A 16,267-nucleotide genomic window follows, 5' to 3' on the forward strand; every position below is an offset into this window, starting at 1 on the left:
GATTTACTTTGTACAAGAGACTTACTCTGTTAACTTTTGTATATTCAATTTTCAATTCGTCACACACTTCATGGTGTAAGTATTTCATAAAATTTGCACGGTTTTTATGCTTTAAATATATTTCGTAAACACCTAAGTAAGTGAGAACCATGATTACGTGCAAAAAAGTGAGTGTTAACTGAATTTTTACCATGAATGCTGTGCAAAATGAAATGAAAAAAAAAAAAAATGAAGACAAGCACAAAATAAAGACAGTAAACTAAATATACAAGATGAGGACAATAAACTAAACATAAAAGACAAAGACAGTGAACCAAAGAAAATAAAAACAAAAAAAGAAATAAAAATATCACACATACATAAAAGCAAATTATGCTTAAAAAAAAATTGAGATATATTTACCTTTTATGGAAAAATTCAGTCACTGTGTCACTCGTAATTTCTCAAGTCCTAGAATACGACAAAAAAAAAAAAATATAATATACTTTTTAATGAGAAAATCATTTTATCACTTGTAATACTGCTTTATACAGTGGACATTGCTCATACGATATCATTTTCATATCCACAGTTGTGACATCACAATGGCTTTTGCATGAATTTGATCAAGTCAAATATTAAGGATTTACATATATATAATACAGTATAACGCATAAAAAAGCTATGTGTGAAACATGTGATAAAAACAAACTCCCATGTTTTTTGGTTACATGTGATTTTTTTATCAAACTCATTGTGTGTTTTATCCCCGAGCCTTAAAAAAATCATACCCAACCACAAATCATGAAAGATCCTATATGTCCAATTTGCCTTTTTACGTCTTTATATTAATATATGTTTTCCGAAGTCTATAAAGAAATGGACTATATAAAGGGCAGGTAATTTGATTCCCAGAAAATGCCTGTGTTGACCAATCTACCAACTTTCAAAATAATCGTGCAAAAATGTGCAATGTTACAGAACACATTTTACATTTCAATAAAAATCAATAGCCTTTAAAAAATCATTATAAATGTCTAAATTCATGCTACTTCCTATAAATGCCAAGGAATCATAGAAAATACAAATGCAACGACCTTTCTTGTGCACATATTTTTGTTGTTCTCAATTGATTTAAAAACAATTAACAGGTTTTAAGAGCTTTCTTGCAAACCACAAACTATACCCCAACATAAAAACACCTTACGCACCACTGTCATCAACCTCAAAGTCCGTCAAATAATACTTACCTCGATTTATTTCTAGGATCCAAGACCCATCGACAAACGCATGCAGATATGGCTACCAGGTGCCTTCCGGTTGTTACTATTTTAAGATTAAAATGGCGTTAACTGGAATAGCTACTTAATGGTATTCAAAATACCCTACACCGTGTCTGCAGCATTCTCTCGCGCGAACTTCCGAGAAGTGGTACAAAAAAGTGATCTTCGATCAATTAGCACACAGTGTATGAAGGACACACCACCTGTCAACTCAGCTTTGAATATTAATTTGTCATAAAATGTTCACTAAAAAATATACTTTCTTTTTGTAGAAAAAACATAAGTTCTTATTCACAACAAATTATCATTTTCAAGAATAAAATGACAAACCGCTTTTTCATGGTATGGTACGAAATCACTTTACACCGTCTTGTAAGCATCTTCTCGCGAGAATTCACCGAGAAGCGCAATATAGGAGTTCAAGGAGCGGCAATGTTTAGATACATAGTGAAAATGTAACGCAATGTCCAACGGATGGATGCCCATCATGGACGCTTATTCTTCACTTAAAGCATGTTCTCTTTCCCAAAAAGCTTGGTCTAGCTAGGCCTACAGTCAAGGGAATGTTGGAAGAAGTATAGATATCCTGGCCAGTGGGGTAAGTGGCGAGTGGTTCTTTGTAATACTTAATACGATGAAACGTTAAAACACAAATATTGCTATATAATTTAGTGCAGATGATATGTTGTTTATTTCAATATTTATTAATTTTTTAAACAGAAGAAACGAATTCAATATGGTTAAATACTTTTTGGCATACAGTCAAGTCCATGAAGACCAAACATACATACACAGTTAAATATTTCCAGGTTTTGCATGTTAAACTTTAGTTAGTGGAAGACTATATAAACAGATATTAGGTATTAGTTAATGTTAAATTTACATTGATGTTTTGACATGGTGTATTTTTTGGAATTATACTCTTTAATAAAGCCTGCATTGTATTGTTAGTTTCTAGTAAGAACCTTGAAGCCTGGCAAGGATCATGAGACTGGAAACTACCATGAGACCACTAAATGAAGAAGGAAGCATCAGGTATTTTGTCATTTTTGTTAAAATTTTCATTTGTAAACTGGAAAGTTTATGGAGCATTTTAATCTGTCTATCTAGTGGGGAAAACTGAACAAGATGTCATAGAACTCATAAGATTTACTTGCAAAATTTAACGCTGAAAAACACTAAAAAAAAAATCAGCAAGAAATATCAACTGTCATTAAAATTTATTTCATGATTACAAAAGTACAAATATATACATGTCTAATAAAAATTTCATTGGTAACTTTGCAGAATGTTTAACTCAGACTAAGGGAATAAGAAACAAATGACAAGGAGAATAATGCCAAAAAAGGTAAGCTGTTCAAATAATGTACGAGTTTAAGAATTTCTGTCTCCCTGGCATTAAGTTGTCCCTAACAAACATGGATTCCTAAAACTTTAAATCATATTTTTTTGGTATCAGTCATTGACTTAAGAATAAATTCATGTAAAAATACAAATGTACATGTCTTCACAATCTTTCAAACAAGACCCAATTTACAAACAAATTACAAAATTTAAATTTTAAATGGTGCATTTGGGTTTCAACACTTACTTGACATAACTTGGTCCTGTCAAATAATTTACAATTTTCTTGAAAGGTAGAAATTGCACCATATGAGGCCAGCATCATGCTGATGTTTGTTTAAGTGTATGTGCCAGTGTGAATAAAATAAATCTTTTGAGAAAAATGGTCTATCTCACTTGGTCTAATACATATATTTTGATGGACTGGTAGAATCTGAAAGATTGATCTAAATTTTACAAGTTTAATTTAAATCCCTTAGAAATAATTACATATTCAGACTAAACAATGGAATACATTAAGTAAAATTTTATTATGGCGAAGACAAATGAAAAGTCGACTGAAGAAAAAGCTCACAAGGCTTCAAGAACAGCAACTAAGGCCACTGAAGATGAGGAAGAAAAATGTACAGCTAAAGAAGATACGTTAGGGATCAACTAAAGCTGGGTGACTTTAATCGGATTGATGAGGTGCAGGGGATATTAATTTGGGTCTGTTTATCTTTCTGTTAATCAGTCTGTCTGTCTGTATAACACTTGGTTTTCTTAATATTTCTAGAAAACCTTCAGATATTGCAATGAAATTTTATATCATAACTCCTTTTGACTTATCCCACTGCGGGACATGATTGATCGTCAATACAAATTTAATATTGTTTATAAATTAAACATTTTAATAACTCCTATAGATTTTGAAGTGAAATGGTCAGAGGTCAAGGCCCTTTTTTTTTTTTAATTTTTGTTATGAATTGTTTCTGTTTGGTATCTGAAACTCTTTTTAGTACAGAATTCTTTCAGCAGTGAAGAGCCCCCCTCCCCCAGGTTTGATTTAAATATTTTTTATTATTATTTGTCATTGTATATCATTAATATTCTACGAGAGCCACTTCAGAATGTATTAACATAGCTTGAAAATAAGAAAATCTGTTTTTCCCCCTTGTGTGTAAATCATTATGTTGAATCATAGTTATATAGATTCTTATAATTGCACTGTAATGTTATAGCAGTAAAATTGTAAAGTATTAGTTGTATCAGATACCATCAGCATTTTTTATTATTTTATCAAATATTTTTTTCTGTGTGGCCATGAAAGTTTATAATACATAAATCCATTAAATTTTTTCAGAGATTTTATAATTATGCTTTGTTTTTATGCATAAATTTTAAAATAGATGTCCTAGGATATCCGATTTCCTAGGACATCCTAGGAATTCCTGGTTTCCTGGGACAATTTTAAGTCTTGGGATATCCTGGGGAGTCTTGGCTTTTTGATTCCTGGGATTTTTGTAGAACCCTTTTATTGGGACTGTCCAAGGAAATCCCAGGAATTCCTGTTCCAAAAACATCCCAGGATATCTTAGGAACAATCCTGGGATTTTTTCAAGATATCCTAGGAATAAATCTTGAGATTATCTTAGGATTTCTTAGGATATCTCAGGATAATTCTGCAAGGGACTGATCGCTTTTAGAAATAAATATGTTTTTTTTTTTTAAATTGTATTACCTGATTTGTCATAAGGTTTTTGTTGTTGAAAAGATTCCAAGCTTATGAATCTTTTTCCCTCTTGAAACAACATGAATTTTCCTTGAGTCAGTGCTCCAGAACATCCAAAGGCTGCCGACATTTTTTGTTTCTATCACAGAAGAGCTTCCAAGGGAAGTAATTCATGACAATAAAAGATGGGAAAAGTACCCATCAGTATGATAAAAAATCCTTTCAATTTAAGCCCACTTAAGAATGCTTCTCAATTTTAATTTTGATATTAACAGTAATAATGTTCACCTTTTTGATAATAGCATCAGATATTTATTTTCTTGTTGTAGATTTGAGAATTCAGTCACCAAAACAGGGTCAAAAATAGGCCAAGTGCATGTAGAAAAACTAATCAAAATTTAAAAGTTTTTGTTCACATGCAGACAAAATATAAAAGTACTAGTTTTTAAAACTAGTTTTAATCCGTTTTATTAATATTTATTAATTTTTTTATTTTTTGTACTATGTAAAAGTACTGCAAATTGACTGAATCTGAATTTTTCTAAAGTGTGTATTTTACTTACTTTGATATATGGTTACCATGGAAACGATTTGGCTAATCATTGTAAAATTTTACCACAAATGATAAAACTGTTAAAGAAGTTTAATAACGCAAAAATCCCGAAATTTCTAAATTTTAAAGTTTCCATCAATTACACTGAGTAAGCTTGATGATTCGTGACATTCTCTCTTAACAAGGAAGAACATTTATGATTTTCTTTTGTGTAATCTTGACACAACTTTCACACAAAGAATTTCATGTGAAATTCATGATGCATATTTCATAATCTGCCTGTGAAAAATTCTTTGATTTTGGGGTTTAATCAATTCTGTTTATTAATTCCCACCTGGAATTCTGCTGATAATGAATTTGATCAAGTAAATCCCAGCCTCACACAACAATTGTTTTCTGATGAAGCAAACCTAAAATAAAAATTTTTATAAAACATATACATGTATTTTTGAATTCTTTTCATTTTCTTTGCTGTTAATTAAAATCTGCTAAAATTTCATCACATTTTCCCCACAGCTAGAGCTTACATTTTTATCAAAGATGACTGGGTCTTTAAGGTGAACAATGACGAATCCTATCAGGTGACGACAGCAGGTCAAGGTCAAGTGGGTGGGGCACTGTCTCAGCAGCTCCATACACTCGTATAACTGTCAACAGAAAACAAATATATCTCACAGATAATTTCTTTAAAGAAACGGTTTTAAAAATAAACAAGTGGCCCATAGACCACAATGCTTACCTGTGTCGCCATTCTCTTCCTGAATCATTAATATAATTCATTATTGTGAAATAAGATGAAAGTCCTTTGTTTTACCACATCTAATTCACATGTATCGAGGTTTGATATCAACTTTACAAAACAGAGAATTTTTGTTGCTGTGATTGTCAGTATATTTCTGCACAATGAAACCTTGATCCCCAATTTTGGCCTCAACCTAGTCCTTGAATCTATATCACACATGAATACTTTCATATTAAACAAGATGTGCTTGTGAAACACTATGCACCCGGCGGCAACAAAGTTCGAAAAAGCTATTTTTAGCATATAGGTCACAGTCAAGTTTACAAGGTCATTGACCTTGGTGCCATTTGAAAGAACTTAATCAGTGGAGTATGCATACCAAATATGAAGTCTCTATCTCCTATGGTTCAAGTTATGGTGAAGGTTCGAAAAATCTATTTTTAGCATATAGGTCACAGTCAAGGTCACAAGGTCATTGACCTTGGTGTCATTTGAAAGAGCTTAATTGGTGGAGTAAACATACCAAATATGATGTTTCTATCTCTCATGGTTCAAAAGTTATGGTGAAGGTTAAGTTTACAACAGACAGACAGACAAACATACAGGACAAAAACAATATGTGCCCCCGATCTATCGATCCGGGCACATAAAAAGACTAGTTTTGACCCTGTTTTCTTTAACTTTGACAACCTATTGTGGTCCCAGGTGTTACCTGAACAAATATACCTCTACATTACATTTGATTTGACTTATCTTATTTCTCTGTTGCTCTATAGAAGAATTATGGACCACCCCCCCCCCCTTATATTTTCATGTAAAAGTATGACTAAATACCACTTGTGGTATTATGCTTGCACTAGGAGCCATGAAGATCCTGCAAGTTAAAATGATTAAATGTGGTCCAGCTGTTTTAGATGAGAACATTTCTACATGCATGAATCTTTCTTACATTTTGCTTCTTACATATTTGACCCTCTACTGTAGTCCTAGTCTTTATGGTTATACCAGTAATGTGAATTAAAATAGAATTAAAAATTCTTCACAAGTCTTTTCTTTCCACAGACTTACAAGTGGCCATTATGAAGCTATCATAGAAGAGGGTATCCAAAACAGGTAAAGCTCCTTTTAAAGTTTAATTCCAAGATCTTATCTGCATATAAAGTATATAAATTGCTCCGTGATTAATAAGAGTATATTAATTCTTCTTCATGTTCAAAATCCATCTGATTCGACATAACGTTTTCAGAACTTTACTGCACTTTACAGATTACTTAAAATCAAAATATTCATGCATCTGCTACAATACTATTTAATTTCTTTGCTGTGGTAAAAGGAAAAAAAAAATCTAATAGTACCGGTAGTTCTTTTCTACATAATCGTATATGTATATACACACAATTGAGTTATCACTTTTCTTTTGCTTTATTTATTAATAAAATGGAAAATTGTGATTGTTTCATTAAACTGATATGCAATAATCTTCATAAAAGTGTCCTGTCTTGTAAACATGGTAAAGAGCAATTGCTTTGAAGGTATTTAAATCCCATTTTAGACCAGGAAGTAAAATCACCTGACAGGTAGATAACACAGGTATGGCATGTGATCATAGACTGTACTTAGATAATTATTAATAGGACGACCTCCATTACTGAAGTCAGGTAAGAAAAATGGGAGGACTAACCTAAGCATTTCTGTACATTTAAAAACAGTAAAGAAAATCCTTATAAGCTTAATTATGGGGAGCAAATTTTCCATGACAAGAAGATTCAATGAATCTTGTATATAATGACTTGTTTATCTATATATGTGTGTACTGGGTATATCTCCAAAATTTCTCTGCTTAATGGCTTCATGCATCTGTTTTAGTAAAGTGTGGTTCTCTTGTCTAACAGAACTTTTGTTGCCCTCAAATCCAGTAAATAAATGTATACCAGTAATCATTTATGTTGAATCTTTATGCTTCAGACACAGAATCTGATGATGGACCCCCGTACCAGTGCCCAGGACGTGATGCGATGTGACCTTTGTGAGACCGCTGTGGTACAGATGCACTGTGATACGTGTCTTGTCAACCTGTGTAAGACCTGTGTGGGAGAGCACATTTCTGCTGATCTCTCAAAACCTCATAAAATTGTTGATTTCAAGGATAGAAAATCTAATATGATCTATCCTGCATGTACATCCCATGGTAAAGAACGATGTAAAATGTACTGTAAACAATGTGACATTCCTGTCTGTCTTAGCTGTCTTGCAGCAAAACAACATTTAGGTCATGAATTATCTAAAATCTTGCAAGTTGTGGTTGAAAGGAAGGACATGATTATAACAGAGAGAAATGAATTAAATGATACCATTTATCCAACCTACCAGGACATTGCCTCTGATGTACAAAACAGAATGAGTCAGTTAGAAAAGGAATATGGAGATCTCTCAACGGCCATAACAAAACATGGAGAGGACTGGCACAGAGAAATTGACAAACTTGTCAAGAAACTTATAGCTGAAGTTGATGTCTTGAAAAACACACAGTTACAAACTCTACAGAAACATCTGGGTGAAATAAACAAGACAATGTCTGACATCAAGGATGAAATCAATTCAATGGAAACTGTAACAGACACCAATGACTTGTCAAAACTATTTAGTGTCACATCCAATGTACACACATACAGAAATCTTCCACACAAAATTATACCATCTTTACTCAAATTCATTCCAGAAAAAATCCAAGGAGAAGAACTTAGTAAAATGTTTGGAGTCTTATCATCAAGTTCTTTAACACCAAATAAACATGGCTACAGCATGAAGACAACACAGAAATCACCAGAAGCTGGATCCTCTCCTCCAGTCAAACAGCTGCTTGATGAACCAGAGACTGTCACCACCATAGACACTGGGTATGGAGAACTTTACAACGTGGTCTGTCTGAGTGATGAAGAAATATGGACAAGTGGATTTGACAGCACCATGAAACTCTACAGCATCAATCAGGGATCACTACTCAAGTCAATCACAACCAAGTCAGGGATCATACCATATAACATAGTAGTGACAAAAAGTGGAGATCTAGTTTATACTGATTACAGTGATAGAACTGTGAACATTGTGAAGAATGAGAAGATAGAGGAGGTGATCAGACTACAGAACTGGGAACCTAAAGGTGTCTGTAGTACCTCCTCTGGTGACCTCCTGGTTATCATGGACAGTAATGATAACAAACAATCAAAAGTTGTCCGTTACTCTGGCTCCACAGAGAAAAAAAGCATTCAGTTTGATGATAAAGGTAAACCTCTCTATTCACCTAGTTCTCTTTATCTAAGATACATAACTGAGAACAAGAACCTGGATATCTGTGTGTCTGATGATGTAGCTAATGCAGTAGTGGTGGTCAATCAGTCCGGGAAACTGAGATTCAGGTACACTGGACATACTCCTGCTCCAAATAACCAATCATTCAGTCCACGAGGAATCACCACAGACAGTCAGAGTCACATCCTTACAGCTGATTCTAACAATGACTGTGTCCACATCATAGACCAGGATGGACAGTTCCTCTGTTACATAGACTGTGGACTGAGTGTACCCTTGGGACTGTGTACAGATGCAAATGACAATCTGTTTGTTGCTCAGTGTCATTGGTTCAAAAGACAAGTGAAGAAAATCAGATATCTGCTGTGAAATGCTTAACTGTGTTGTATTCTATGTAATTAAAGAGCTATGTAATATTACTGATGTATCGGTATGCTTCACTATGGAATCTTACAATAATACATATACAAATATCAGTCTTATTATCAAAGCACATCTTTAATCATTAAAAAAAATAATGAATGTCCATAGAAAATACATGTAAGTGAAACTTCAAATACATATAGGTTTTATAATGTATTTCCTATGAAAATGGTTTGTGTTGGTCCTGTAGTGTAAAAAATATGTTTTAGTATATTTCCCCCTACACAAAGCACTATCTAAAAATCATCTAATTTTTTCTGCAATAATTCCTGTGTTAATTCCTGTAATAACAAACAAAGACATTTTATGGTTTATATTTGTGCAAATAATTGCATTTTACCCTATATACATGTACTATTTGATTTCCACAGCAATTTTAAATGAAAACATTTTATGAAGACTATATTTTTTTTCTCAAGACTTTCAAACAAAAATATTTCTGTTGCACTTACATATAGTTTTAGTTTATGCCCAATTTTTCACTTCCTTGACTGGACTATCACAGGGATTTCATTAAATGTTAGACTTAAACTTTGATTCAGGTTAGAATTTTTGTTATCATCTTGTATAACTAAAAGTTACCAGAACAAGCTGTATTCTTGCCTTGTTTTTGTGAATGAGATCTCTACACTTGAAGAGATAGATTTCCTGTTCGTACTCTGTGTTACCGTACGCCTCCATCACACTCAGGGCGTCCTGTACACAGTCTGGTTTGTCTTGGACCAGGATGTACTTAATCAGGTCCTACAAAAATATTTATATTTAGAAACCTGCCATTAATTATCTAGAAATATAAGTTCTGAAGGAAGACATTGTATACTGTATATGGAGTAAATAAATAAAGGAAACATGCCTCATTGGATTGTTTGTCTGGTACCCGGTTGACTCCGTACTTTAGAACCAGTTTTCTGACAGTCACCATCTTGTATTGCTCCTGTATCTCTGTGGCTCTGAAAAATATCTATCTGAATTTAAAGAAAAATTACTTAAGTTCACTTTTTGTGGATTGACAATATAACAGAAATCTAAAAACAAGTCAGTTTAGGTGTCATGTAGAAAGGTCTTGACAATATATTGTGCTTCCTGTGAGGCTAACTTTTTCAATACTGCAAGGACAAAAAAATCAAAAAAGTTTGTGGCTATCAGTGGTGGATCCAGGAATTTCATAATGGGGGGGGGGGGGGGGGGGGGGCAAAGTAGAAGGCAGGGGGAGTCGGGGGCTGCATTGAAGCTCCCTAGCGGGTCCAGGACAAAGCCCTGGTGGGGGTTTGAGAGGGCAAAGCCCCTTGAAACTGACGAATTCTAACAAATAAGAGATGTTTTTCCCTTGATTTTAGGGGGTGGGGGGGGGGGCTGGATCTGCCTTTGGCTATGAGCTAATAATACAGGTTTATCTTCCTTTAGTTCCTTATGTACACTTATGTGAAAGTTTGCTATAACACTTCTGATTTTCCAAAAGAAATCAGATTTAGAATTGAAATGCATACAATTTCAGCATACAGTTGTACATTGTGGGAAACAATTTGAAAGAAATGGGTTTTTTACTTAACAATTTATAAAGAATTAACAGTCCATTATTCCAGTAATAGTTATCTCCCTTCTTAAATTGTCAAAAACATTGTACATGTTTGAATGAGAAATAGTTAAATAGTGTAGCAGTGAGGTAAAGTTGATATACAGTATATACTGACTTGCGATGTGAGGTAAAGATATACAGTATATACTGACTTGGGATGTTCTAATTCCATGCCCTCCTGTATGAGTTTCTCAATCTGAGCCGACAGAGGAATACGTGCCATCTTCATCGTCTCCAGAATGGCTTCACACTTGGACTACAACAAAGAAGTAAAATGTAGTTACTGAAGTACGAGTCCCACTATAAGGCTGGATATAGGACCAGAGTTCTGGAGAGCCTTTTTTTGTCCCTACCCTGGGGTCTTTGATACAACCAATGACTGCTATCACTTTGGCTTCCCATGGAGCTTCTCCATAGAATGAGGTCAGTCCCATGCTTCTCTCTAACAAATCCTGAAAATGCAACAAAAATTGTAGCATTTGCTATGTATTCCTATGTAAAATGTTGATCGCCCATTGTGGTCTCACCCTACCCCTAAGGATCATGATTTGAACAAACTTGATTTTACATTACCTGAGGATGCTTCCATATAAATATGACTAATCATGGCTTTGCTGTTCTTAACATGAATTTTTTTAAAGATGTTTCCTATGTAAATGTTGATTGTCCATTGTGGCCCAACCCTAATCCGGGGGTGGGGTGGAAGGTAGGGGGGGGGGGATTTGAACAAATTCAAATCTACACTACCAAGGATGCTTCCATACAAATATATACATGGCTTTGCTGTTTTTGTGAAGAAGATTTAAAGATTTTTCCTATATATACACACAAAACTTTGTTCACCCACAGTGGTCCCACACTACCCCCAGGGGTCATGATTGGTAAATACTTGAATCTTCAAAACGTCAGGAGGTTTTCATTTAAATTTCATCTTTTCTGGCCCAGTAGTTCTTTAAAAGATTTTTAACTGATGCCTTTAATTTTTAACACCAATTCATAATTATCTTCCCTCAAAAGAGGGTGTGCCCTTTCACTTGAACAAATTTGAATCCCTTTTACCCAACAAGAGGCCGATGGGCCACATCGCTCACCTGAGTAACTTTGGCCATGCTGTTCATTAACAGACTTCCCCCCTTGGAATACCTATTGTGGCCCCATCCTACCCCCAGGGGCCATGATTTGAACAATTTAGAATCTACACTACCCCAGGATGCTTCCACATAAGTTTCAGTTTTTCTGGTCCAGTGGTTTTTGAGAAGATTTTTAAAGATTTTTCCTATATATTTCAATGTAAAACTTGAGATTCCCCCTATTGTGGCCCCGCCCTATCCCCGGGGTCATGATTTGAACAATTTAGAGTCTACACTACTTGAGGATGCTTCCACATAAGTTTCAGCTTTTCTGGCTCAGTGGTTCTTGAGAAGAAGATTTTTAAAGATTTTTCCTATATATTTCAATGTAAAACTTGTATTTCCTATTGTGGCCACGCCCTACCCCCGGGGGTCATGATTTGAACAATTTAGAATCTACACTACCCCAGGATGCTTCCAAAAAAAAGTTTCAGCTTTTCTGGCTCAGTGGTTCTTGAGAAGAAGATTTTTAAAGATTTTTCCTATATATTTCAATGTAAAACTTGTATTTCCTATTGTGGCCACGCCCTACCCCCGGGGGTCATGATTTGAACAATTTAGAATCTACACTACCCCAGGATGCTTCCACATAAGTTTCAGCTTTTCTGGCCCAGTGGTTCTTGAGAAGAAGATTTTTAAAGATTTTTCCTATATATTTCAATGTAAAACTTGTATTCCCTATTGTGGCCTCGCCCTACCCCCAGGAGTCATGATTTGAACAATTTAGAATCTACACTACCCCAGGATGCTTCCACATAAGATTCAGCTTTTCTGGCCCAGTGGTTCTTGAGAAGAAGATTTTTAAAGATTTTTCCTATATATTTCAATGTAAAACTTGTATTTCCTATTGTGGCCCCGCCCTACCCCCGGGGGTCATGACTTTAACAATTTAGAATTTTCACTATCCCAGGATGCTTCCACATAAGTTTCAGCTTTTCTGGCCCAGTGGTTCTTGAGAAGAAGATTTTTTCATGACCCCACCCTATTTTTGTCTTTTCTTGATTATCTCCCCTTGTAAGGGGACTTGGTCCTTTATTTTAAAAATTTAAACTCCCCTTCCCCCAAGGATACTTTGTACCAAGTTTGGTTAAAATTGGCCCAGTGGTTCTTGAGAAGAAGTTGAAAATGTGAAAAGTTTACAGACGGACGGACGGCGGACAGACAGACGGACGGACGACGGACAACGGGTGATCAGAAAAGCTCACTTGAGTTTTCAGCTCAGGTGAGCTAAAAATACTCTGTGGCAGATTTGGTTGAAATTAGTCTAGAGGTTCTGGAGAAAAAGATGAAATTGTAAACAGTTTACAACAACGACCACATGAAGGACAACAACAACAGACAATGAACGATTTTGATCAGAAAAGCTCACTTGAGCCTTCGGGTAAAAATGAGAAAAATACTGGCTGCACTTAATTCTCTATGTATATATATTTGTAGTCCAGTCAATATAGGCCCAACATCAAACTAATTTCAAAAGAAATTATTTTTCTGATAAATGAAATCTAACATACAGAATTTATCTAGTAAAAAATCTAAGAAAATCTAATGAAGGGAAAGCATAATTTTGGCATGATTTATTTACCAAGCAGAACTACTGAAGAAAAGGGGAATAACTAAGTACAAGTAAATCCATTCAATGTTTTGCTCAAGAAATCAAAAGAAAATTCCTGTTTTTTTTTTTTAATGATTTTTTACCACATTTATTTTGTGCATTCTGTAGTTTGTTCATGACAAAAATATTTCTGTTTGTATATATGTTTGATGTTTAAACTGACAGGAATATTGCAGGACTTTTTATCTCTAGACCTCACCTCGATACACATTTAGTACAACAGTACAATGTAGTTATTATTCATCATATTTCTTAATTTAACCTTGACATGTGTCCTCTTTCTATATCTGGTTCCTGGGCCATAAAACTGAGATGAGCTCACTTTTGATCTCAGTCTCACTTTTCCACTATATATTCCTTTTGTAAAAGTGAGACTTAGAACAAAAGTTAGCTCGTCTCAGTTTTATGGCCCCGGAGCCTGACCTTGAAACACATTTACTAAAGACAGTATTGCTTTCAATGGTATTTCTATATCTGACCTTGACATACTAGTGAAGACTGTATCTGACCTTGACACACATTTAGTTGATACAGTAGTGCTGTCAATGGTATTTCTGTATCTGAACTTGACATACATGTATTTAGAAGAGACAGTGTCCTCTTTCTTTTTGTGACATTGACAGTCGACACACATTTAGTTAATACAGTAGTGTTGTCAATGATATTTCTGTATCTGAACTTGACATATTTAGAAAAGACTGTGTCCTCTATCTCTATCTGACCTTGACATATTTAGTGAAGACTGTGTCCTCTTTCAGGTAATGCTCCTGCATGTAAGGTCGGATCTGCTGGGTCAGGCGAGTCTGAATCATCTCCAAGGCAACCACATTATCCAACATCCTAAAGGTCACTGACTCTGTGGTCTCCTAGAACCAATTATTTAAATCTATTCACAAATTAATTGGAATCTTAGATTAAATTAATATAAAGCTTAATTACTGTAGATAGTCTAACATTTAATAATACCTCCAGCTGGTGGTATTAATATTTCATAATGATAGAGAATATACTAGCATCAAGTCTCTGACAACTGTGTCATCTTAGGAAAAAATTTTGAATAAGACTTTTATTAATCTTGTCCTTTACTGCAAATCATTTGCCTTCATAATCTCATCAGTTGTTAAACTTACAGCTAGGAACTGAGCAGAGGTGAGATAACACCTGTACTTGTAGTACAAATCATACAGGTGATAACTTACAGCTAGGAACTGAGCAAAGGTCAGATAACACCTGTACTTGTAGTACAAATCATACAGGTGATTACTTACAGCTAGGAACTGAGCAAAGGTCAGATAACACCTGTACTTGTAGTACAAATCATACAGGTGATTACTTACAGCTAGGAACTGAGCAAAGGTCAGATAACACCTGTACTTGTAGTACAAATCATACAGGTGATAACTTACAACTAGGAACTGAGCAAAGGTCAGATAACACCTGTACTTGTGGTACAAATCATACAGGTGATAACTTACAGCTAGGAACTGAGCAAAGGTCAGATAACACCTGTACTTGTGGTAGAGGTCATACAGGTGTTGTAAATTTGTGATCAGTTTCTTCACAGGGTCCAACACAGCTGCTATGTTGATCTTGGTCTGAGTAAAGAATAAGATATACATCTACATGTACATTGTATATTAAATTATAAAGCAAATTAAAATCAAATTTAACTACATGAAAACTTCATTTAAATTGTCAGATTCAAAACTTGATTAAAAAGTAGCAACTTAGCCTAAGTACTGTAGATTCCTAAATATACGCGAGGAATTAATTATCGCGTAATTACGCGAGAAGCACCACTCGCGAAATAAAATTACTCGCTTTAATTTTTATGGTGCTAAAATCAGTGTAAAATCTCTTGATCAACCGTCCACTCGCGAATTATTGTTCTCGCGATTTGACGTTTAAGAGCCATTTCGCGAAAATAAGTACTCGCGAAAAATAAGGAATCTACAGTAATGCTTTTTCTGCAAGTGGTAACTTGATGTTTTCCATTTAACAATATTTAAAAAAAATAAATAAAAAAGAACTACATGTAAATTTAAAACCACAGAGGTCCCTTTCTTCAGGTATAATTTTATACAGACCTTATTGACGAGGTCTGACTGGTCACATGTATCCTCAGTGTAGTGTATCTCCAGGGCCTGACACAGACAGTCATAGATGGACCGCATAAACTCCAGACCATTCAGAGGCCAAGCACTCTGACAGACAACATACAGTTTATAATCAGTGTACTTATTATGTTACTATACATGTACTTTACTTTGTATAGTGTACTAGGAAATAACATGTTTACAGTAAACATAAAACACTGGTGAAAACATAATAAAAATTGAGAATTAAAATCTTTGGGAAAAAAAGCATTGTAATTCACTTTATGATCAATAATAAATGTTACTTTTTCCATCAGTTCAAGATTTGTGGCTTTTCTGATGACCCAAGAGACTAGGCTTTCCTGAAAAATAACATCATAAAATAAGTTTAACAACAATAATAACAAGAAATTCCAGACCTATAGGTTATGCAAGAAACTTGACAGTTTAATTCTTTTCTATGTTTAATAGTTATTCTCTATGTATACTATCCTATTGCATAATGAAAA

The 16,267-nt window shown here is 34.4% G+C and overlaps 2 protein-coding genes across 2 annotated transcripts in view; one reads left to right on the top strand and one right to left on the bottom strand.

The window, feature by feature from the left end:
* The window catches only part of LOC133175019 (kinetochore-associated protein 1-like), an 80,140-nt gene that overhangs the window by 49,190 nt on the left and 14,683 nt on the right, over window positions 1–16,267 (bottom strand). Inside the window, exons 20-29 of the mRNA XM_061310115.1 lie at window positions 16,064–16,120; window positions 15,750–15,866; window positions 15,138–15,257; window positions 14,385–14,528; window positions 11,274–11,372; window positions 11,073–11,176; window positions 10,198–10,294; window positions 9,948–10,088; window positions 5,398–5,517; window positions 5,205–5,280 (exon numbers count right to left, since the gene is read on the bottom strand). Of these exons, the coding sequence (XP_061166099.1) occupies window positions 5,205–5,280; window positions 5,398–5,517; window positions 9,948–10,088; window positions 10,198–10,294; window positions 11,073–11,176; window positions 11,274–11,372; window positions 14,385–14,528; window positions 15,138–15,257; window positions 15,750–15,866; window positions 16,064–16,120 (1,075 nt within the window). The remainder of the gene's footprint in view (window positions 1–5,204; window positions 5,281–5,397; window positions 5,518–9,947; window positions 10,089–10,197; window positions 10,295–11,072; window positions 11,177–11,273; window positions 11,373–14,384; window positions 14,529–15,137; window positions 15,258–15,749; window positions 15,867–16,063; window positions 16,121–16,267) is intronic.
* LOC133174849 (tripartite motif-containing protein 2-like) overlaps window positions 7,245–16,267 on the top strand; it is a 231,287-nt gene continuing 222,264 nt past the window's right edge. The window contains exon 1 of the mRNA XM_061309962.1: window positions 7,245–7,270. The gene's annotated coding sequence lies outside the window, so the exon portion shown is untranslated. The remainder of the gene's footprint in view (window positions 7,271–16,267) is intronic.

Source organism: Saccostrea echinata, unplaced genomic scaffold, assembly GCF_033153115.1.
Source record: "Saccostrea echinata isolate AGI-Se365-2 ecotype Australia unplaced genomic scaffold, CSIRO_AGI_Sech_v1 ptg000002l, whole genome shotgun sequence".
In the NCBI taxonomy this organism is placed as follows: domain Eukaryota; kingdom Metazoa; phylum Mollusca; class Bivalvia; order Ostreida; family Ostreidae; genus Saccostrea; species Saccostrea echinata.